At 36.1% G+C, this 23,559-nt stretch overlaps 1 protein-coding gene across 8 annotated transcripts in view; it reads left to right on the plus strand.

Annotated features, from left to right (window-relative positions):
- Positions 1 to 23,559, plus strand: part of TBCK (TBC1 domain containing kinase) — a 92,915-nt gene that overhangs the window by 21,478 nt on the left and 47,878 nt on the right. For 7 of the 8 annotated variants that reach the window (XM_042871831.1, XM_042871830.1, XM_042871829.1 and 4 more), the window contains 17 exons: positions 3,673 to 3,787; positions 5,297 to 5,370; positions 6,008 to 6,149; positions 7,280 to 7,340; positions 8,993 to 9,054; positions 9,981 to 10,042; positions 10,695 to 10,843; positions 11,794 to 11,932; positions 13,365 to 13,464; positions 14,926 to 14,975; positions 15,328 to 15,457; positions 16,247 to 16,345; positions 17,628 to 17,690; positions 18,554 to 18,680; positions 19,234 to 19,284; positions 20,996 to 21,079; positions 22,785 to 22,870. In XM_042871831.1, coding sequence (XP_042727765.1) covers positions 3,673 to 3,787; positions 5,297 to 5,370; positions 6,008 to 6,149; positions 7,280 to 7,340; positions 8,993 to 9,054; positions 9,981 to 10,042; positions 10,695 to 10,843; positions 11,794 to 11,932; positions 13,365 to 13,464; positions 14,926 to 14,975; positions 15,328 to 15,457; positions 16,247 to 16,345; positions 17,628 to 17,690; positions 18,554 to 18,680; positions 19,234 to 19,284; positions 20,996 to 21,079; positions 22,785 to 22,870 — 1,594 coding nt within the window. The other variant, XM_042871834.1, reaches the window with a different exon arrangement.

The raw sequence follows: 23,559 nt of genomic DNA on the forward strand, positions 1-23,559 counted from the left end.
GTGCTTTTTCTCAGTGGTTGGTTGGTTGTGTTCTTTGTTTGCTTTTTGTGTTCTGTTTGGAAGCTAAGAAGTATCAGGGAACGCTTCATATACACTTGTTCTGTACCCTCCCCTCAATCCTTTCCTAGGCATCTGCCTATCATCTTTTTAGGAAAAAGGATACTGGACTCAAATAAGTTCGGGTTCTGACCCTTTAAAGTGTGAAAGACCATTGATTTTTGGCCTAAAATGGTAATAATCCATTGCAGTAAGTTTTTACCAGAGCATCATATCTTGGAGATTCTGGCTCAGTTTCTTACATGTTTCTTGCAGTTTGGTGGGTTTTTGTTTGTTTTTTCAAGAATCCAGAATCCTTCTGTCTTAAAGTTTCTGATTTCCCTTGTAAATGTGTACATCTTTTTTAGTTCACTCCTGTACTTATGCTGTTGTCTTATGGCTTGGGCAGCTCTCCATATAATTTGTTCACAGTAGTGCTCATTCACTGCTGAATGAGTATGCTCACGCAGCTCTCGGTTATTTTAGGAGCGTGTTGTCTTTATTTAGTCACTGATAGATCTCTCTTCGACACTCTGATCGTTGATAACTCATCCTTTGAAGAAAGACAAGGGTGTAAGTATGCCACTTTCTACTCGTACGTATTTTCCCTTTCATCTTGGCCCAGGTGCTTTTCTCAGTCATAAGGAAGATTGCAGTGGGTGCAAGAAAATTTGCAAAAAATGATCTTTTTTTTTTTTTTCTTTCCTCTGTCTGAATCCAGAAAGTGACAAAAGTGTCCTAAGAAATCAGATAATCACATCAGTGAGTCTGCAGCACCACAAGAATTTGAAGCTTTGCTAGAACATCTGTTTCCTGTGACACATGAGGTTGATTGAAGCAAACTTTGAAAAAACAGCTACATCTCCCTAGCAGTAAGAATTTAACGGACTGGAGATCAGGCTGCCTGCTAAATGGAAAAGTTTATTTCTTTTTGTAAAGCCACCTGTGTACTATTAGTGAGTGGAAATTAGTCATTTGTCTGGTATAGCTTTTGGTCTGACAAATTCCTGGAGGTAATAAAACAATCCTCATTTTTGTGGGTTTTTAAGTCTTCTCTTCTGTCTTCCCCCACAAATGCCATGCACATGCCTCTCTTAACCATGCTGGTTTTGTACTATTGGCTGAATTTGCTTGTATCAATTTCTAGAGTATTTTTTTCTCTGTTTACCAAAGGGATATCTGAGGAAGGAATTCAGTTATCGTTGTTTCTTCCTTTCCTGTGCTTCTATACCTTCAAGTTCCAAATCTAAACCCAATATTGGATTAATCCTTATAGAATCTTTCAATTCTCCATTTCTAAAGTGGAGGAATACAGGTTACCCCCCGTTCATGACTACTTATTTTCTTTGAAACAGGAGTAAAAAGCCAATGATTTGATTTTTATATTAGTATGCAGTCCTCTCACATGAAGATAATCCTTTCTTAAAAGTGATTGAGTAGATTGTAACTGAGTAGGTTTGTTGGTATGCAAGCTAAGAAAAAAGGAGAATTAAAAATGAAGCCTATTCCTTGGAAAAGTACTGATAGATATAAAGATATATCCTTTTTTTTTTTTTTTTTTTCCCTTGTCTGTGTAGTGTTTGCAGGTAAATTCCTGCTGCTTCTCTCTGTTTTTCCTGTTAGTGGAGAGAAGAAGCTTAAAATATTTTTAGGAAAAGTAGAAGCTGAAGATGATTGATATCCCTTCAGATCTTCAGGTCAGTTTTTGAAGAGAATGTCAGACTTTTTGCTTTTACTGAATCCTTCCTACCCTACCTGCCTTGAGCAATGGAATAATTTGCTCCACCACAGTTTTAAGTTGCCATCATGACCTTGATGAGATGAACAAGGTTTTTCATACCACATAACTTGGATGCAGTCCCTTGTTAGGTCAGTGGTGTAGCAGCTGTTGGTATCAAACCTAATATGCCTGTTTTTTGTGGGTTTTTTTTGTTTGCTATTTTACAAATCATATTATTTCTTCTCTTCCTGCCTCCTGTTAAAGGATGAGATACTGCGTGGTCTATTGAATAATAGGCTTCTGGGTAATGAGTAAAAACTTTAAGAATCAGCACAGACTTCACTTCCTACATTTGGTGACCTGAATGTCCTCCTTGTTTAGGATTACATTTTTTATTTTTTTCATTTTATTTTTGGTTCTGTTGGTTTTTATTCTTTCCTTAAAGGATGGATGTACCTGATGCCTAAAGGCAACTTCAAGACTGTACCTTCTGCACTTCTGGAAACTTGCTTCAGTGCTCATGGTGGCCTTAGAAACTGTGAAACTAGACTACTAGATGGTAGTCTAACCTCCTGTGAGGCATGGGAGCTCACTTGAGCTTAGTTGTTCTTAAGAGGAGAGTTTGCAGCAGAGAGATGGATCTTGTGCTCAGCAATTGCAATTTGGTTTTTTTAGTTTCAGGCCCTTTGCAATTAAATGCAAATGTCCTAGGTAACAGGCAGAAACAACGTGTTCTACTTAATAAATGTAACCAGAACTAGTTAATGGGAAACAGCATTATAAAACGGCTTGTTATACAGAATTCTTTTTCTTCTGGGAAGGTGCACTTGCTTCAACTTGACGTGATATACTGGACTGAACATTTCTCCCTATGAGGATAGCATTAAGAGTGTAAGACTGAGAAACCTACATAACAACAAATGCTTATCATTCATGTGTTGGTTGTCAGTGCAGTGCCATAGAGGATGTATCGTAAATAATGAAGAATCCAAAAGCAGTATTTTCGTGTCCTTGTATTGCACAGTTTCTGTTTTATGAAATGCGAGAGAATGCAGAGAATGAATAGGTAGCTGAGGCCGCCTACTGCCAACAGCGGGTACTGCAGCTTTCGGGCACGCAGCTGCATTTTTTTTATGTATCTGCAAAGAATTTGCAAAGTTATGCAGAAGTATGAAAGAGGATTTGATTTGCAATCGTTATTGGTAATACAAGTGGTACAAACAAAATGACAGAAAAACTGAAAGCCTGCAATGTAGATTTTTACCATGGTTATACGTTTGCCTAAAAATTACTGTGGTCCACACTACATAGCTAACAGCTTCTAGTGCTGTTATGTGTGGTGTAAATTGAGAATAGGAGGGAGGGGGAAGAAAAAGTGCCAGTGAGGAAGGCGTGAGGTGATTGTGGGGTTTTGTTTTGTTTTTGTGATCATTAGCAGCATGGCTTTGATTGAATTGCTAAGGCTTTGAGAATCACTTCCAAATGCTACAATCTGAGTAACAGTAGTGTGGATATATGTTAGGATAGATTTCTCTTGTGATTAAAATTTAATTGAAAAGTCTGTGTTCACAGCTAGTGAGAAGTAGTACAGAGTTCCTTCTAGGAAAGGGTAAAGACCAGAGAATAACTCCAGGCAAGCTAACTGAGGGATCTTAATAGTCTATTTTTAACATAGGTCTTCTCAGTCTTTTTGTGTTGCAGTAGCCTGTGAGCATTTCTTGAACTTGAGGCTTTTGTCAAAATGCAGCTATTTGCTCTAATGACAAAATTCTGGCTTTTTGATAGCAGTGAATAGCTGATAATGGAACTTAAATTCATTTTGGTCTTAGGTTAACTAAGTTAGGTTCCCACTCCCTCCACTCTGTAATGTACCCCTTCGTTTTGCTGTTGTTTATGTTCTTCTCTTTTGTTTTCAGTTCCTCGAAGATTTTATGTATTGCGTATGAAGTTTTGCAAGGTTTGCAATATATGAACAAACATGGAATGGTCCACCGAGCACTCTCCCCTCGCAATATTCTTTTGGATCGAAAGGTACAGCTACATGAATGAGCCTGTGTTTTGTTTGTTCTTCCTCCTGACAAGTAGCATGCTGTGTTATATTTGGAGACTCGACTGTGGCAGCCCTTCTGATTAGGGTGAGTGGGGCAATTGTATATATGGGGAAAGTGTAGGGGTTGTTACTAGTTTTCCCCTTTTTCGTAGATCTCAAGCATAGTTCAGATTTGTTTCTGTTCCCACCTTTTTTTTAATCACATACCACGTTTTTTATCCTTCTTAAAGTAGAGATGGAAGTCTCCTTGATTGTCAGCATTATAGTTACAGGGTCTTACTAATTTTTTATTAGGTATGTATTTTTTTCCAAGCTAGTTTGCAGTTCCGTTAGTTCCCTATGTGTCATGTTGATCTGAAATGTTGCTTTCAAATATCAACATATTTCTTTGTCATGTTAAATTATTTAAATTGCAATCTGTCAATTCTATTCTGTCACAGACTGCTGGGTTGGCAGTGTGGAATAAAGGTTCCCCTCATAAGAGATGAGAAAACCAGTAGCTGCTGTTTTATTCAGGGCCATCACCGTATCTGAACTGACAGCTAAAATGCTTAGCCTATATGAACAGCCCTTCTCTCCTTCCCCTTCTTACTTGCTTTAAACACAATAGCTAGTTCTTTCCTTGGAAGGCAGAAAGAAAAGAAGAGAAAGGAGGTGAGGAACACTTATTGATACGGTCTTGTATAAATTACTTGTAAACAAGTGAAAATCATAATAATGCACTAACAAGCAAAATACTTACAGTTTGAAGGTAGTCCTAAAATCAGTTGAAGAACAAAAGGGGTCATGAGGCCATAGAATTCTAAGCTTTTTCCCTGCCAGATTGCTTGCTGGTGTAGCCTTTACTGTTGCACCATCTGCAGGCTGGCTGAACACAGTTCAAAATACAGCAGAAACATTAAATTCTGTGCCATTTTTTATATTTTGATTTTGGTGTTGCATTTCTGCCTTCGCAGAATAAAATCCAACACCTGCAAAGCATGTTTGGTTGAGATAGGTATGGAGTATTAAAGAGAGCAAGGTAACGAGTTGATGGTCAAGACTGGTGAAGGAGCCAGACTAGCTAAATAGAAGAAGTGAGAGAACAGTGGGGCTGCTTAAGGAGTTCTGAGATTCAAATGGGATTGCAAAGAGATTTGAAACAGGAATTATGTTCATTAGAATATTTAAGCTTTTTAAATTTACTCTGAATATATTGTAACTTTCAAAGTTCTGACTTGCTTATGTGCTCCGAGTCATTACTTCATGCTCATAGAAAGTAAAAGCATTGGAAATAAGCACCTTACTAATTTGCAGTGGAGATCTGCTTAGGATAGGAAACAAAAACAGAAAGAGCTGACTTCTTATGAGTGTCTGTCTCAACAGCTAATGCAGTTTGCATGAAAGTGATTCTTTAATAAAACTTAAATACATGTTTTTATTATGTTTGATACTGATGCTCTTGATTTTTGTTGTTGTTTTTTGTCTTGAATTACTATTCTCCTTTCCAGGGACACGTTAAGTTGGCTAAATTTGGACTTTACCATATGACTGCTCAAGGTGTTGATGTTGATTTTCCTATAGGGTAAGAATGTAGCTGCTTAGCATAAACATATTAGGGATGTATTCATTTAGGTACACAAAAATAGTAGTGATGCTTCCCTTTGAATCTTGTTTTCAGATTTTATTTTTTAATGTATTCTCATGAATAGTTGAAGGGATAAATGATAATGATATTTTAGATTAATTTAGCAGTAGGCAGAATGTGTAACGCTTAGTTTTTGGGTTGTGGTTTTTTTTTTTTTTTTTTGCTAAGTCAATAATTATTTGATGGGAATGATGATAATGGAGGGGAACAATGGATCTAGGATATTTATTTATTGCACTAGTACATTTATTGTACTATTTACATTTATTTAATGTACTAGTGCTAAAATTCAAAATAGGTTTACTTTGAGATATGTAGATATATATACTACATTGAGAATTGATGATACTTCCTCTTATAAAAGACCTAGTAATTAAAATTTGATCTTTCACCTGGTAGACGCTTGTGCAGTTAGAAGTGAAAGTGCTTCAATGCTTGTTTTGGCTAAATAGAACAATTTGCATTTTGGTATAAATGCTGATTTCTCATAATGCAAAACAATTTTGATTAGCGTATCTGAATGGTAGCTTTTTGGGCAAGCAGATCATTACTTAATGCTACTGCATTTTTCTAGGTACCCGTCTTATCTGGCACCTGAGGTAATTGCGCAGGGAATAGTCAAACCACGTGATCATACTCAGTGTGAGAAGCCTCTGCCTTCTGGCCCTAAATCAGATCTCTGGTCTCTTGGCATAATACTATTTGAGCTTTGTGTGGTATGTAAGAGGGTATTTTTCTTCGTTGTGACTCTTGGGGAATGGTTACGTTAGCATGATTGGACTTTGCCTGTCGTTGGACTCCAAAAATCACACTACATTAACCTTTCTACCTGATCAGCATTTGTGGTGGTGGTTGAAGTTACTGCATGCATGTTGGCTTGGTATGAGTACAGGTGTTACTGTGCAGGGCAGCTGCCTGTTAAGCCATGATGATGAAATGCAATGAAAAGCCAATGAAGTTTCTTTACTATGAGAGCAGTAGATCTACCTTATTACCAGAGTCTAAAGAGCTTCAGTAAGGAATAAAAGGCTTATTTTGAAAATGGTTATTTGGCTTTAGAAGATGGGATAAATTAAGCCCACATCATCTTTACTACTTCGAAATGTGAAATTAGAGTTTTTCATTCAAAGACAACATTATACGCAGGAACAAGATCTAGCAAATGCGTTAGTACTGATGTACTTATTACATTAGTCTCATTACACAACTAAATCATCTAACAATTGCACGATCAAGAGCACGTTGTATGTAGTGAGTACATCAGGATGTGGGAATTGGACTCGTGCATATTCTGTGCTTCTGTAAATTCTCAGAAAGTTCATAGATCATTTGTTGTTACTCCTTTAAAACGTACGTTTTCTTAAAGTCTGATCAGGACATTTTGGAAGCATTTTAAAACAAAGTATAGATTATTCTTCTTAAGTACAGTGCAATACAATCTGTGACTCTTAAACGTGTAATGATCATGAATATCACCTTTGATGATGATCATGTTGGAAAAAATAGTTTATGAATTGAGTTGCAGAATTCATAGTACATTTGTAGGTTTTCTAAGGCAACTTGGGACTTTGACTTTGTCTTGCACATTTCTTGTTTGGTTTCCCTCTGTTCCAGGTAAGAGACATTATAAATCACGTGTTTTTCTTTGTGGTGGTGTGAAACAGAGTCTGGTATATTTGATGTTTTGTGTTCTTATAAATAGTTTCTCCAAATCTTCCAAAATTAATTTTGGAAGCTTATTTCACTGTCTTTGTAGAGAGGTGGACGCTGTCTGTGTATACTATCTAAATATTTTGATGTAGTAGTATTGATATATTTATTTGATTGGGTCATATTATTCATTTAGGGGAGAAAATTGTTCCAGACTCTGGAGATAGCAGAAAGGTTAAAATTTGTAATTACACTAGGTAAGTAGACAAACCAATTTTTTTATTTTTTAGTTTTGGGGCAGTGCTGTAACTGGAGCTATGCAGACTCATCAGCTTGTGGTGCTCAGACCTAAGGCACTTTACCTTTTGTCTGCTTTCATCTCTGGAGTTGAGAATACATTTGAAGAATAGTTACTTGCCTAGGGAAGGGACAGAGATGGGTGCCAGTTGTAATAACTGCAGAAGAGCCGTGTGTATCTTTGAGTATGGGTAAGATATGGAAAAGCGTGCTCAGGTAATTTTGTCAGTTAATTGCTGTTCTATGTTGTAGGCATCTCTGAAATGACTTAGGAATTTTGTAACACTAAAAAATGTCACTGCAGTAGCAAGCAGGGAAAACCAGGACTCAAGCAGGAAGATAGGAAACTAAAAAAGAGCTGAGAAGCATATTACTAAGATATAGAGTTTAGTTTTTTTTTACTTCATCTACACTGGAAAAGCATTAAGCCAAAATTTCAAGTCTATAGTGATGTTAATGAATCTAGAATTGGGACTGTTCTGTGGCATTTTAAATTGGATTCGGATGTGGATGTTATGTATAAGCCAGGAGGAAGGAATGTTCAATATTTGAAGCTTTATGCGTGAGTTATTGAATTTATTCAGAACAAAGAGCAATACCATTGAAGTTAGTTACTGCCAGTACAAATGTCTTTTTCTTTGAGCAGTGAGTACTTTGGTGTTGAAATTCTCACTATTTTGCTGTGCAATTTATTAGCAAGGCTTTCTGAAGGGGTTGAATTTCCTTCGAGTTGAAAGCAAGTCATTATGAACCTTCATCACTGAAAAATGTTTATATCCTGACCTGAGTATTATTATCTCAGTAATATGTTGAAAATAAGTTGCAAAATACTGCTTCTGGTTGCAAATAAAAAATACTAGAAATAGCAAATAAAAATAAGTACTTTGAGTTTCTCTGTGCAGGTATTTTTAATTTTATTTTATTTTTTTTTTTAGTAAGCATAGGACTGAACTTTTTTGGCACTCTGAATTACTAAGCCTGCCAAGAAGACTTTCGCTGTTAAATCAGATTCACTACCTAGCTTTCTTAAGCTTCTGTTCTATTTCTGCACAGGGGAGAATGTGATTTTCATTTCTGATTTCGAGAGTTCACCTTCAGTTGATGTAGCAGTGTTGATTAAAAAAAAACAAAAAACAAAAAAAAAAAACAAAAAAAAGCCAACAACAACAAAAAAACAAAATGTTCTGTTTTAAGGTGGGGTTTTATCTGATAATCCTGCTTAATTGTTGTATGGGAAGTGCTGAATCATGGCCTGAACCTCTGATGGATCACCTGAGGCGAGCCATGAGTCAGCCAGAGGAGCACAGTGAAGGCAATTCACCTGTGCTGCAGGAAGGGGTGGAGCCTGGCTGCACCCCTCCTAGACCTATTTAAGAGCTGGCTACCAGTGGGGAAGGATCTCTTCTGGAGATCTGCTCTGCTGGTGTTTTGTGAGTGAGCCCAGGATAGGGGTAAGTTGTCTATTTATTCTCTTTTGTTATCATAGTCTGCTTTGCCTAACTCTCTTGTTTATTTTGTGATTATAACATCCTAAGATTCTCTGATTATACAATTGCTATCACTTTTTTCACATTCTTTAACTTTTTTTTACTGCTGTGTTTATTTTTCAAAGGCTATGTAGATGATATTGTAACTGTATTAGCTGAAGAACACGGTTGCCTTGATATTATTAAGGTTTGTGAAACTAGTTTACTCTTCCATGCTATCTTACCCAAAACTCATTATTATTGTTGGATTTCATATGATATGAAATATATAATATGTACGTATATCTCTCTCTATTTCATGTATGCGAAAAATATACTATGTAAGAAATTTTTGTTTATACTTACTCATATGTAAATAAGCTTTTCTTTCCAACATGAAATAATCTGTTTTTATAGTGATTTATATAAATATATTAAAATATTGCTATCAGTAGAAAGAGTAAAGTATATATATAAAGTATATATATAAAATACTAAAGTAAAAAATAATTGCAATATTGCAATTATATAGATACAGACACATGTATTTTACGAAACGAAACTGGTTTAATCACTTGAATGCAGTTGCAATAGACTGCAATACATATGTAAGATCCTTTCAAGCACCCAGTGCCAGTAATGTTCATTTTCTCCTAAACTTATCATCAGTCAAAGTTTTAATACTTGCTGATTATTCACAAAGTTGTTAATTTTCTTTAAAATGCTGCAGGTTAATTTTCTTTCTATGCAGCTCAGGTCCTCCCCATCCTTAGTTAATCACTGAATTTTGGTGTCTGTTTTGAAACACCATGCAAAAGGGATTGACTGTTATCAGAAGGGAGTTCCCAAGAATTGCCTTATTTCAAGCTGGATACAGGATGTCTGGATTAAAAAATAAAAATAAGTGTCTGGATACGTTGCTAATTCTCCAGACTTTTTCCCCTGTAGCCAATATAGGGGGCGGAATTAGTTCCCCACACCATTTTGGTCTTACACAGCTAACCATGTGTGGGCATGAAGCTTTATTGCTTTCAAAGACAAGCCTGTATATGGAAAGCTAAGTATGAGTTAAGCGGCTTGCTGAATTAGGGCAGAAATGAATGGACCTCCTCCACGTGTTTTCTTATGTTCCAGGATCTTTCTGAAAATGTCATAACTCTGCTGAAAAAATGCCTTACGTTCCAGCCTTCTATGAGGTAAGTATTCAATCTGAATGCTTAATGAACTCCATTAGAGTAAGAAGACCAGTTGCTGAATGCTTTTTGAAATACCAATGGCTTCTATTATCCGTAATAGATAGCTAGTTGGTTTTAGCACTTTGAAGTATTTGAAAGAAGTGGTTTTGAAAAAAAAAAAAAAACAACATCAGATGCACAAATCTTTGAGATTGTTGCAGAGTACTTTTGTGGGAAAGCTCTTCAGTCACATTCAGTTTTAGATTTCTCAGCTTTAATGCTTCCATTTCTGGATGTTCATGAGACTTGCGACTTCCTTCAAATCTCTTCTTCCAAAGTACTTTTTTGTTATGACAATCCACCGCAGTTTTCATCTGAAAGCTGTAGTGGGCTTCCGTTCTTCAATCGAAGCTTTGCACTTATTTTTCCATATTTGCTTAGAGAAATAAAGAAAATAATATTCATTTCACATGAAATATCAAGTTAGGGCCTAAACAGACTGCAGCATGTTACAAGTTACAAATGGAACAAAATTACCAGGTTTCTTTGCTTAAAAAAAAAATTCTGAAGTTTGACATAACTTATTAGTATTTGTTACTGGGACTGTTTGTTACTGAAAGCAAGCTCTTCTTGTAAGTGCTTTACTCTTAATGTTGTATTATCTTCTCTTAAGGCCAACTCCAGAGGAATTGATGCGTGACTGTTTGTTCAGTGAAGTATCTTTGGCATACCCTCCCTTTCACAAACCTGCTGGACTGTTCTCGTCCTCTCCAAGGTGTGCTGACTTAACACTGCCTGAAGACATAAGTCAGTTATGCAAAGGTAAAAGCAGATAGTGGGATAAATGCCACTGGATGCGGAAGGAATATACAATATCCTTGCATTTTCTTTGAATGCATTATAAACTATTATGTGATTTAATATTCCATTCTTGTAGTAGATTGTTTAATGGGCGAAGATAGAGGCAAACATTTAGAAGGGGTGTGTTCAAATTTTTATGCTTTTGTCTCAAGGAATGAACAGTTGATGTTAGTATTTAAGTTCATGTTGAGATAGCTGTATCATCATCTGCCTTGGTAATTTGGATGTGTACCAGGTACTGATTTCCCCCCCCTCCGTGATGTATTGTCAATTAGCAGCTGAATTCTGTTGAGTAATAGGAAGAGATTATTTTTGAAAGTACTGGCAAACTAAATTCTTATGGAAGAGGTTGTATTCTAGTATAGAACATATTTAGAATTTTTTGAGTTTAAAACTAGAGTATGCTGAAAGTTTTAACTCCTCATTTTGAACTCTGAGATAGATACATATTTAGCAAATCTGGTTGTAAAGTTTTTGGAGACTGAAACTTTGTATCTTCTTAGAAAGTACTTGGTCCATGAAGGAAAGACATTGTAACTACTCTGTATGAGTCATCAGTTTCCTTGTGATCTTAGCACTGTTGTGAACAAAATAATGTGGGCTTTCTGTTTGAGGGGGAAAAAAACGCAAACATGCAGAAAGCAGAAGTCCATCCTTCATCTTATTTATCGGATTATTTCTATTTTTCGGCATAAAGGAAACTGCAAACTGTTCTGTTTTGGTTTTTTTTTCTGATGCTTTCTGTAAAACTTCCTGCAAAGAGAGGATCACCTTTGCCTCTAACTTTGCATTATGGTCTAGAACCTCTCCAGTGTAGTAACTTCTCTTCAGCAAGATTTGTTCAGAGCGATAAGAAGAAATACAAGCTGCCTAAAAAGCTATAATTTATATTTTGTTTTTTTTCCTTGTAGATGAAGATCATGATTACTTAGCAGAAAGATCAATTGAAGAGGTTTATTATCTCTGGTGTTTGGCTGGAGGAGACTTAGAGAAAGAACTTGTCAACAAGGAAATCATTCGATCAAAGCCACCTATCTGCACACTTCCCAAGTAAGAAAATAGAAGCATTTAAGGGAAGGAGGATGTATGGAGAAGTGATTGTGAAAGAATGTTTTGATTTGGTGTTTGGTTTTGACACCTGTGTACATTTTTAAAAACATTTGAAACAACATTCTTAAACAGCAGGAAATCACTTTACATCTCTTCTTAATCAATTTAAGGCATTATTTGAACACTTCGTGTTTGTTACTTATGTGCTTTTCACATTGCTTTCTGAAATCCAAAAAAAAAAAAAAAGGTTAAGTGCTGAACAATGAACTGGAAGATCCTAAATTTAGCATCTTTTCCATCACTGTTGAACTTTGATTTAAAATAAAAAAGTCTCACTATGCTTAAGCACTATGTACCAATAGTAATTCATTCTGTAGCAAATTCTCACACTTGGAGTTCCATTTCACAGAGCATCAGTGCTGAATGGTCATTCATTTCTTCAGCAGATCAGCTGGTTTATGTTTGTGTGTTTTTCTTTTAAATGCACAGTTTTAAAAATTGTAGTGCTGTTACAAAATTACTACTTTTATCTTCCTGCTGCACATGTTGCAATTTGATGCAACACTTTTAAATATTTTGATACCTTAATCCTCCAGTCTGATTTTTAACAAACAGAATTGTGTGTTCATAAAGATAAATTTGCTGGGTCTGGGATTTAAAATCACATAAAAATAGCCAGAGTGCAGTATCTGGGGGTAGAAAAAATTAAGAGCTTGATCTTCAGTGATCACATGATAGCAAATGTAGTGTGACATTTTGAGGTGCTGCCTGTTCTGTCCACTTAGGTGAAAGCTTGGGTTTCTGATTTCTGTGGGGATAACAGTTTTAATTATGTAAGTATTAAGAAGATGAAATGTCCATTTAAAAATGTAATCTTACTCTATCTTTTAAGTCATCCTGAGCATGTTAGCATAACTTGAAGAGATGAATTTGCTGTCTGCTTTAAAATAACACCAAACAGGCAACCTGTATATACTGTTTCTTGGTTGCATTTGTTAGTCCCCTTAAGGTCTGGGATTTTTTGTTGTGTTTTTTTTTTTAATTTGTGGGAAGTGGCTTTTAAATGACAGCGCTATTTTATTTTTTGGGTCTCACATGAAGTGGCAGTCATAGTCTCTGCCAGTTCAAGAAATAAAAAGAGTATTAATCCCGTATCTCATTAGTCTTCCTTTGTGTGCGAACTAGAGTTGTGGAAAACCTGAAATGCGCAGTTTTAGACAGAAGCTGTTTAAATAATTTAAGGTGATTGTACATTCCAATGAGAGCAGGTTTCATGCCTTGCAGAATCAATGTGTTATACTTCTAAGAGCTAGTGTTCTGTTTTAAAGAAGAAACTGATAGATGTTAGATGTTTATTTATTTATTTTTCCTAACTCAAATCTTATGTTATAAAACGACCTGAATTTTATTTTTTTTTCCTTTCGTTTTGAAGCTTTGTGTTGGAAGATGGTGAAAGCTTTGGGCAAGGACGAGATAGAAGTTCCCTTCTAGATGACACAACTGTGACTTTGTCTCTGTGCCAGCTCCGAAATGTAAGTGAAATTCTGTGTGCAGGTGCATATGTCCTTGCTGTGGAAACATTTGTTTAAAGGGAATATGGAACAGCAGCTCCTACTTCTGCTCCTACAAAGGGACAGTGTTACTGATTCTCAGAAAACTCCCTGGCGTTTAAGGTCAATTCTGATTTACGCTATCAAATTGCATTTCCTGTAAAAGCTTACTAAATTTGATTAATGTTCCCATCCTCCATCCCCATATTTTTACTACCTGCTTTTTTTCTGGTGAAGCTGCAATATTTTAGCAGTACCTGATGTTCTGCATGATTGCTGAACTGCCTGGCACAGTGAGTTGTTTTATTCCTGTAGGTGGCTCACGGCATTCAGAAGAAAGAACAGCTCAATTCAGTTGCAGCTCCTTAATATCTGTATCCTTGGAGCTGAATGCCAAACTTTCAGTAGTTTACTGCTAAGCTTTGGAATATATAGCTATTAATTTGTTTTACATTATGCAATGCCTATTTTAAAGGTAGCGTACACCACAGCTTCTAATTCCGTTCCTGTAGAAGGGCAGCTTTTACAGCTTTCTTTTAAACTTTTTAATCTGTAGTTTTTTATACTGGTGCCTTCGTGTATAAATGCAGCAGCAAATAAATGTGTACTGAGTTGTTATTTTGGGGAGGATACAAGTGAGAACGTTGTGATGTTAGATGAAATAAATTTTTGAAGTTAAGCACTTCTTCAAACAGCTTTCATGGAGCAGAGCATGATGCTTGAAATCAAAAGAGGATCAGGTCTGAATGAACAGAGAACGAACTGTTCTGTCACTCCCAGGAGGAGCAGCCTGTGCGCTGTATGCCTTTAAGTTAGAAATAGAACTGCAAAGCAGAATACTGCAGAGAGGATAATATTAAACATTAATCACAATGCAGCAAAGATATCTGAAAATTTCAGACAAGAGTCCAGGTACGCTTGTCTGTCACCTTCTCAGAGAGCGTCTGTAATTCTGCGCAGCTTTCAGATGCTGATACAAGAGGAAACTCAAATTTGAATAACTCTTGAGTTGATTAAAAAAAGTAAAAACCAAGTTCCGTAGTTGCTTTGCAGCTACTTAGATAGGAAGTCCATATGGAAAAATGAGGAAAAGAAAGAAGCAATGGTAATACTGTTGATCATTTAATTCATGGCCCATAAAAGCTTTTTCTGTGTGTGCAGAAAACAGGCTTTGTGCAGGAGACAAGAGAGTTCTCTTAAGATAGAATACATTCCGTGATGTCTTAAGAAAATAAGATAGTCTGTACTGGGAACGTTTCCTAGTCTTAAAGGTTGTATGTTTCCGTATTGATTGAGAACTGAGCTAATGCTTAGACAGGTGTCGGGGTGAACCATTAAACTTAGAAGTGAATTGCAAATTAATTGTTTTCAGATTCCACTGAATTTTTCAGATGGTTTCTGAGCAGCATTCTGATAATGAATTGTCTTTGTTGTCCATTTCAGAGACTGAAGGATGTTGGTGGGGAAGCATTTTATCCGTTACTTGAAGATGAGTAAGTGTGTGTAAATTTGTTCCCATCTAAGTGACCAAATGTTGCAGTGTTAGTTTTGAGTAGCACAATGCACATCAATACAGCTGTCTTCCAAGAGCAAACCTTACATGTTCTTGTTTGGCCCTTAAAATCAGTGAGGGCTGATAGGTGGTCTGTACTGGTGAACTTAAGGCCCTGAATCCAAAATTACATTTTTAACCTCTTTCGACATGCTGTGAATCAGCTGTTTGTGCTGAATATTTAAAATGATCCATTTATACTTCTAACTCAAAAATGCATTGCTGAATATTTATTTTGCACTTTGAATTGTATATTTTGCTCTTTACTACTACAATCCTAATTCTTTTCCCAGCCAGTCAACTTTACCTCATTCAAATAGTAGTAGTGAGCTGTCTGCAGCTGCCAATCTACCTCTGATCATCCGGGAGAGGGACACAGAGTATCAGCTAAACAGAATTGTTCTGTTTGACAGACTCTTGAAGGTATGAAATCTCTCTGGTTAATTGGATTTGGTTTGCTAATTAGAGGGTGTTTGAAGGACAAAGTAGTTGAAAAAGAAGCAGAGATGAAAGCAACAGCAGTGGAGAGGGGAGAGAAAACCCTTACTAAAGTCTAAGAGAATAAAAATGTGAGAGCTGCTGCTAAGAACTGTTTACTCAAGAAACTAATTCTGTATCCTTTACTCATTACTAATCTATTATAGGTATAAATATACCAGTATCATCTTTGCACTTCCAAGCAGTAAGGTTCTTGAAAACAGTACAGCTATTTACTGTAATGACACCATGATAGAAACGTGGGTTTTACTTTAAGGGGGTTAAAATACCAAACCTTAATTTACACGTATGGAAAAAAGATGAATTCTTGGTGAGGAATGAAAGAGGGCTGATGTGTTAATAGGTGCAGTACTTAAGGAAGCATAAGCTATAAATGTCAAACAAAAGAAAGTTGGATAATTATTATGATAAGAAACATGTAATGAAAAAACCCACACCAATTTTAATGATTTGGATTGCTACATTTGTATGTTCAATATATACCAAAGTATATGAATGCATTCGTGTGGAGCAGTGGGTATTTCAGTATCTAACAGTCATCTGCCATCTAGGTTTTCCAGTTAGGAATGAATGAAACTTGCTTGAAACAAAACTTGCAATCACTGTCTAACTGACAGATTTTTTTCCTCTGAAGAAACCACCTTCCCAGAGTTGGGATTAGATTTGTTTCAGTTAAAAGGTAATGTTTTTGCTATTAATCTCTTCTTTTTGAAGGCTTACCCTTATAAGAAAAACCAAATCTGGAAAGAAGCCAGAGTTGACATCCCTCCTCTTCTGAGAGGCATGACCTGGGCTGCTCTGTTGGGTGTTGAGGTAAGGGTGATTGGAGGCCATTTGCAGAAATTCCATTATTGACTGAGGAAGGAATTGGGTAGGAGTAGAATGGACAGGGAAGCTGGAAAGAAAGTGAAGTTTGGCATTAGAATTAGTGCAGATTTAAACAAAGGGGGATGCATGAAATCGTATGAACTAAAACAGTATTCAGACTCATTCCTGATTCTGATATTTGGTATCAGAGAATATTGGCTTTGATTGACTTTATATTTAATTTGATTAGGGGATAAAAAAATAGTGCACACCCACTAAAATTTTGCTATGGTTTGTAAATGCAACTGCTGCTTAACTTTTTTTTATTTTTAAAGTTATTTTTTATAAATGCAGTTATAGTCTTCTGCCTCAACAAGCAAAAGCTGAATAACAGTGTAAAATGTAGCAAATGTATTTTATTTCACTGTTATCCAATACACGTCTTCCAAAGTTTGGAGAAAAAATAAATGATGTAATCCTTCTGGACAAAGGGCTAGAAAGGACTGTCCTAGAAATTATCCTTGAAATGGGGACCCCTCTTACTTGATATCAATTACGTGATGACAACCCAACTTTTGCATCTGTTCTGCTTGTAATCCTCTGTCATGCAGCAAAGAGGTTCTTACAGGCTACACATTCTGAGTTTTAGGATGTAGCTTAGGATGTGAACTCCTGAGTATCTTCATACGATAAAAAAAAAAAACAACCCGTAAGGAAAAGAGTAACTGGTGGTCAAGAGTGTGTCTTGGGAAGTGAGTTCACTTACTTCATCAACTTAGTATCTGTACAATGAGGGCAACCCCATAACATTAAGATGCACTTGTTAGAATACTTCCCTTGGTATTTAGACAAGAACTGGCTGTTTAAGAGTAGTGTATGTTGGTAGTATCAGTATTTAATTAATAGGCAGCCTTTTCACAGATGATGCTGAAACTTCACAGCAGCAGAGATATACTTTGAATTTAAATTGGTAGTTTCAGTTAACTTAAAAATGGAAAACTGGATGAAGTATATTCCTTGCTTTATAAGCCAGAGAAAGTGACTGAAGATAGTGGGAATACCATTGAAAGTTCTGTATATCCTGAGTTACACTCAAATGAAGAAGATTTTGTTAAAATTCAGCATTGAGAAATTCTCTGTTTGGGAAATGCACTAAAATATGTATTCAGAAAAAAAGTTGATAGCTGGAACATTTGATAAAAACAGCTTTTGTATATAGGTATGTACATTACAATATGCTGTTACATTAGTAAGGGCTTTCTATTTTGAAATATTCTTCCACATTTAGGGTGCCATTCAAGCAAAATATGATGCCATTGATAAAGACACACCGATTCCTACAGACAGACAAGTAAGACCTCCAGTTTTTACCGAATACTGTTGCCTGAAGTAAATCAAAGATCTTTTCAACCTGTGGGTATCATTTTGTCTATTACAGCAGATGTGGTTGATAATAGTAGAAGGTTTCCCCTGCCCTCTAAGCTTTCTCATGCTGTTGCAAGAATCTTGCAAAACAGTTTGGGACCATTAGTTTAACTCAAATTAGGTTATAACCTCTGATGAGCAAAAATCTTATTTCAGAATCATGTTTCTGTTGCAACAGCAAGCAGTATAATAAGCAGTATTACTAGTGTGTTGTTACATGTTCTGTCTTTATCAATTCTTTTTTTGGGCCCCTTGGACCTGATGCCAGATAGCGTCAAGTACACTGACATTCTGAACAGTAAGATGAACTGTACAGAAATGGGTTCTTGAGCCATTAAATTCTCCAAGAAGTACTACCAAATGTAAATAATCTTCACAAGGAACAGCTGTTCTATCAGATGGCTGAATTAAATAGATTCCATCAAGTTTTCTGAGGTCTCTGATTATATTATCCTGTAGAAAAAAAGGGGTGCTAGCACCTGAAACAAGCGCAGAAGTTGAGTTAGAAAATACTACAGTTGTAATCTGCTGTTGTTTTGTTTTTAGAAAGTGTGCTTTTATTTATTTAAAAGCCTTCTTTTAAAAGCAGCAGTTAGAGCCCTCTCCCCGTCCCAGTTCAGTTACTGATCTGAGAACAGTGGGCAAAACAGACTGATTTTGATGATGATGATCTGACTTCGGTTGTCTGGCTAACTTCCACCACTGCCATCTGTATTATTACACAACTGCTGTAGTACTATTTCATTTACCCTGGTTTCTCTGTACATTGTGTATTTGACTGTGATACAGATTGAAGTTGATATTCCTCGTTGCCATCAGTATGACGAATTGCTGTCATCACCTGAGGGTCATGCAAAGTTTAGACGTGTACTGAAGGCCTGGGTTGTTTCCCATCCTGATTTGGTATACTGGCAAGGTGGGTTTGAGTAATTAGCAAGACATTAATGGGAAAGCTATGTCTAAAAAAAAAAAAAAAAAAAAAAAAACAAAACAACCAAACAAAAATCTTACTTGGAGGACTTCCTTTTCCTCTCTTTGGAAGAATGAATAGGTGAATTACTGAAAATTTAGTTCCTAGTGATTTATATTTAATTTGTAATGCCAAATTGACTGCCTCTTCCATATGCTCTTCAGAAATTTTGATCATTTCAAAAAAAAAAAAAGAGTGTTTCTTTCTGCTGATCAGTTCAAAGATAGTGCTGCAGAAGTTATTGGGCAATTTCATAGGACTATGAATTGGATTTCTTGAAAACCGTGACAAAATAGTCAATTCAGCACTATCATTTTAACAAGTTTAAATCCTCTTTGTTTGCATGTGTTGATTGCATACTTGTTCTCTGCATTGTGTGCAGCCTGGCATTGCAGGTGTTATAAAAGTATGCAAAATGTCACGGTTAAGTTACTGTGTTGAATAAGACAAATTCATTAAATGAGATCTTTATGACATTTCATGGCTCTTCCCTCTTTAGGCCTCGATTCTCTTTGTGCACCATTCCTATACTTGAACTTTAACAATGAAGGTGAGCGCTTTTTTCTGCTGGGAGTGAGGGGAAGCACAACCTGTTCATCTAGTTGTCTGCAGATATTTGTGCACCACATATTTATGAAAGAATTCTGTAACTGAAAGGGAATTTTGAAGCCGATTTTGCTATGACTCACAAAAAAAAAGATCACAAATAGCTATATAAAAACATGCATATATAAAAGACATGCATATTTAGTACTTCTGCTTCTCAGTGCAGCTCTGGATTAGCCTTTGGTAATGTGAATGTATTTTTTGTTAACCTATTGTAACCATTAACCGTACAGATGAGCAGTATTCAGAAAAGTTGGTGTTGGTCTTAAGTGTCTAAAAGGTAATCAGAGATCAGCTTTGGACTGTGATTTCTTCAGAACAGGCCTAGTCCAACTTTCTATGTTCTTGTACACAACTTTTTCGTAACATGTTTGGGTGAAAGATAGTTTTTCAGGACAGTAACTCTTACAGTGGGCCTACCGTGCACCTTTACATATTTCTATCAACAGGTCCCAAACACATCCATATGGTTTGATTCTGTAACTGTTTGTGTTTTTTTTATTGAAGCAAAGTATGATAGTGAAAACTGCAATTCCTTGTGACCTGGTTTATGATTTTAATTGAATACAGATGATTAAATGGTGGTTTCAATGCCAGAAAATTTGCCAACTTGAATTCATTTCTAAGGAATGCTATAACTACGATGCTTTGCTTATCATTTCCAAAATGATGAACAACGTATTACAGTTTCTATTCTATCTCTTACTAAGACTTCTTGTCAAATCAGTGGTTTAACAACATGGCTAAGAGTTGTATTAAAATAGGTAGACTATCTCTCAGCCAAATTCTTAGAAATTAATGAAGGGCTAAACATTATGTTCTTATCCTCTAATCTCTACATGGTATGTTTGTGAAGAGCTGCTGAGAAATGTTTTAATAGTATTCCACTGTTGGTTTCCTGTGAATTCTGTCTTCAGACTCTGAGCTGAAGAAGGGGACCAGATGAGAGTCTTGTGGGGATGTAGACTGGGTCTAAATTCTATGGGAGAAAACAGAAGAATGCAAAAATGCAGTTGTCTGAAACTATACCTTCCAAAGCTTTGTTCCATCAGGGAGCTTCCCTTTTCAATACAAACATCACTATGGCTTTGTCACTATATGGGAAGTGCTGAGTCACGGCCTGAACCTCTGATTGATCACCTGAGGTGAACACTGAGTCAGCCAGAGGAGCACAGCTGAAGGCAATTCACCTGTGCTGCAGGAAGGGGTGAAGCCTGGCTGCACCCCTCCTAGACCTATTTAAGAGCTGGCTACCAGTGGGGAAGGATCTCTTCTGGAGATCTGCTCTGCTGGTGTTTTGTGAGTGAGCCCAGGATAGGGGTAAGCCTTCTATTTATTCTCTTTTGTTATCATAGTCTGCTTTGCCTAACTCTCTTGTTTATTTTGTGATTATACCATCCTAATATTCTTTGATTAGACAGTCATTAAGAATTATGGAAAGAAATTGGGAACGAAGAGTGTCCAACCAGATTTGTCTTGTTTACTTAAGTGATAATAGAAGCTTTTAAAATTCATTAGGGAGTGTTGTGCACTTCCTGTGTTCCTTTACAATCATTTTTCTTTATGGTTTGATTTTAATATATGTGTCTTTTATCTGCTTAATAATAAGCACTTGTATTTCTTTCTCTGCATTCGTTTTTTTTAATTTTTTTCAGCTCTGGCATATGCTTGCATGTCTGCTTTTATACCCAAGTATTTGTATAACTTCTTTCTGAAGGATAATTCTCATGTTATCCAAGGTAAGTGCCTTTAATTTTTTTATTTGTTCTAAGGGGGCTTGAATTAAGTCTGCATTTGTAAATACACTTTTTCAAGTGGTTATAAATGAGGAACGTGCTGTCAAAATATTCATGTATGTATTTCAGAAGGCTTATGTGAGATAAAAAAGAAAAATAAAAAGCAAAAAACACCACCAACTGTGCAAGGAAAGTAGGAACAAGATAAGCAGGTAAATGCTTGGGCTTAGAACAATGTTGTTTGCGCAGGGAGGTTGAAAAAAAAAAAAGCTCCATTTGTTTCCAAGTTGAGCGTCAATTGATTTTGCGAAGTTATCAGGTGAGGAGAAGGTCCTTGCAATGCTATATGATTAAAAACTGAACAGCATGATTTTAATCATATGAATGTTACAGGAGCTATCTTTACAGTGAGGGACAGTAAAGAGCAGGAACAGTACAAGTTCGAAACTCCCCAGAAATTGGTGTTCGGTTACTTGGAGACTAGAGAGGAATTTCTTATTGAAGAGAATACAGGACAGGATTTGGTATCCATGAGGAAAAATGTTGCATAATTGGGTCTTCAACAGCTCTGCAGGCGCCTCAGAGAAGTCCAAACAATTCCTGGGAGATAAATGTCTGTTCTACCTAAAAATGAATTGTAAATATCAAGAAGATAGAATGAAGGAGTTTTCTGGAACTGTTAACTCACCTTGCTACTGTCTGTGTTGGTTAGATAATTAGTCTTGTAAACAACTTTTAAGAACAGAAAAAATCTGTTTGAAAAGCTGTGGCTTTATCTTTCCAACTTAAAGGAAGTTAAGTGGTTGTCAAACTCTGAAGGAGGTTCCTAATGTTTATTGCAACTTACCTAGAGGACTTGGGCATCTTTTTCCTTCAAGTATTATTTGCAGTAGGTCTGTGACTTGTTCCCTTTGTGTTCTTACAATGGGAATATTGTTTCTCAGTTCTCTTGAGATAGCATCGCAGCTTTTAACATTTCTAAACCTAATATAATTGTTCTATAGAATGATTGTTCTTAACTTTGTATGCTCAAAACTGGAAGCAGAGTAACATTCCCTGTCTGTCCTCCTTCACTCAGCTTGATGTCTGAGCCCTAATTACTCTGTGCTTGAGAGCATAGAGAAAAAGCAATTGCCATCTGTTTTGAAATTGCAGCGTTACTGACTCTTCATCTTCCTTCTAACAAGGCACATCACAATAGGAACAAAACTAAGAGGTTAGAATAAATAGAGAAGTCTGTCGGTGTCTCTGTTCTGTTGTCTGTTTCTGTTCCAATTAAAAGCAAGTGTTAATTAGACAACTTAATTAAATTGTACCCTTCAGCATGATGTGCTGTGCTGATGATCTTACTACATTTTATCTTTACAATAAGTATTTTCTCCTTTATTCCAGAGGAGACAAATTAAGAGGTTACTGATGATGCAGGTGCTACCTTAAAACCTCATTGACTTCTGGATGACAAAATTTAACTATTGAAAATAAATACAATTGTTGCAATCAAGGAGTATTTCACTCAGTTTGGGTCTTAAAATTCTTGAAATATTCTTGTTCTAACTTCCATCAATATCTTGTGGCTTGTATTCACACAAAAAGTCTAAATTTTTTTTTTTAAGAATGTGCCCTTTCTTTCCTACAGCTACTATACAAAACAACAGGATGTTCTGGCTTGTGTTTTTGACAGTGATCTTGAATTTGTTTGTTATTTCAGAGTATCTAACGGTGTTTTCTCAGATGATTGCATTCCATGATCCAGAGCTGAGCAACCACCTTAATGAAATCGGTTTCATTCCTGATGTAAGTGCTGAGCATTCTTATAAATATTGCTCAAAGTAAAAGAAGGAAAAATTAGCACAGTTAGGATGAGATGCTTTGCAAAACTGTCTTGGCAGCAGTTTACCTGGAGATTTGCTTATTAATGAGATTTTCTGGATATGCTGTTAAAATGGTTAAGTATTGATTATTGTTTTAGGTACCTCAGTCCTTGCCCTTTTGTTAACATGGTACAATACAAATATCACTAATAAGTAGTTTTAACTTAGACTGACCTCAAAATATATATGTAATTTGTTTTAAAAAATTTGGACTAGTATACAAAGAAGAACGTGGCTGAGAATGGCTAATAGAAATTTTTCTACCATCTAATTAAATGCAGTTGTTTAACTCAACAGACACATTGATTTGCAAATAATACGAAAAGCATGTGCAAGTGATGGTTAATCTGTAGATATGTCAGATTCTGGAAAATGCTTAGCAATCACTTGTTGGAATCTATCAAAAACATTGGAAAGATTATAGCTTGTATGCAGGTTTTATCCCTTCATTTAAGGTGGAGAAAAATGGAAACTGTGGCCATATCCAAAATGTAGTAGAGAGGGCTATAATGAAAAAAATAAAACAAGGCCTTCTTTATAGGGCCCCGCTTTTATCTATTGCAGTAAACAGGGAAACTTTTTTATCCTTCATTTAGAGCCATGTATAGTCTA

The sequence above is a fragment of the Lagopus leucura genome, unplaced genomic scaffold (genome assembly GCF_019238085.1).
Source record: "Lagopus leucura isolate 7727_CA_CO unplaced genomic scaffold, USGS_WTPT01 Super-Scaffold_100004, whole genome shotgun sequence".
NCBI lineage: Eukaryota > Metazoa > Chordata > Aves > Galliformes > Phasianidae > Lagopus > Lagopus leucura.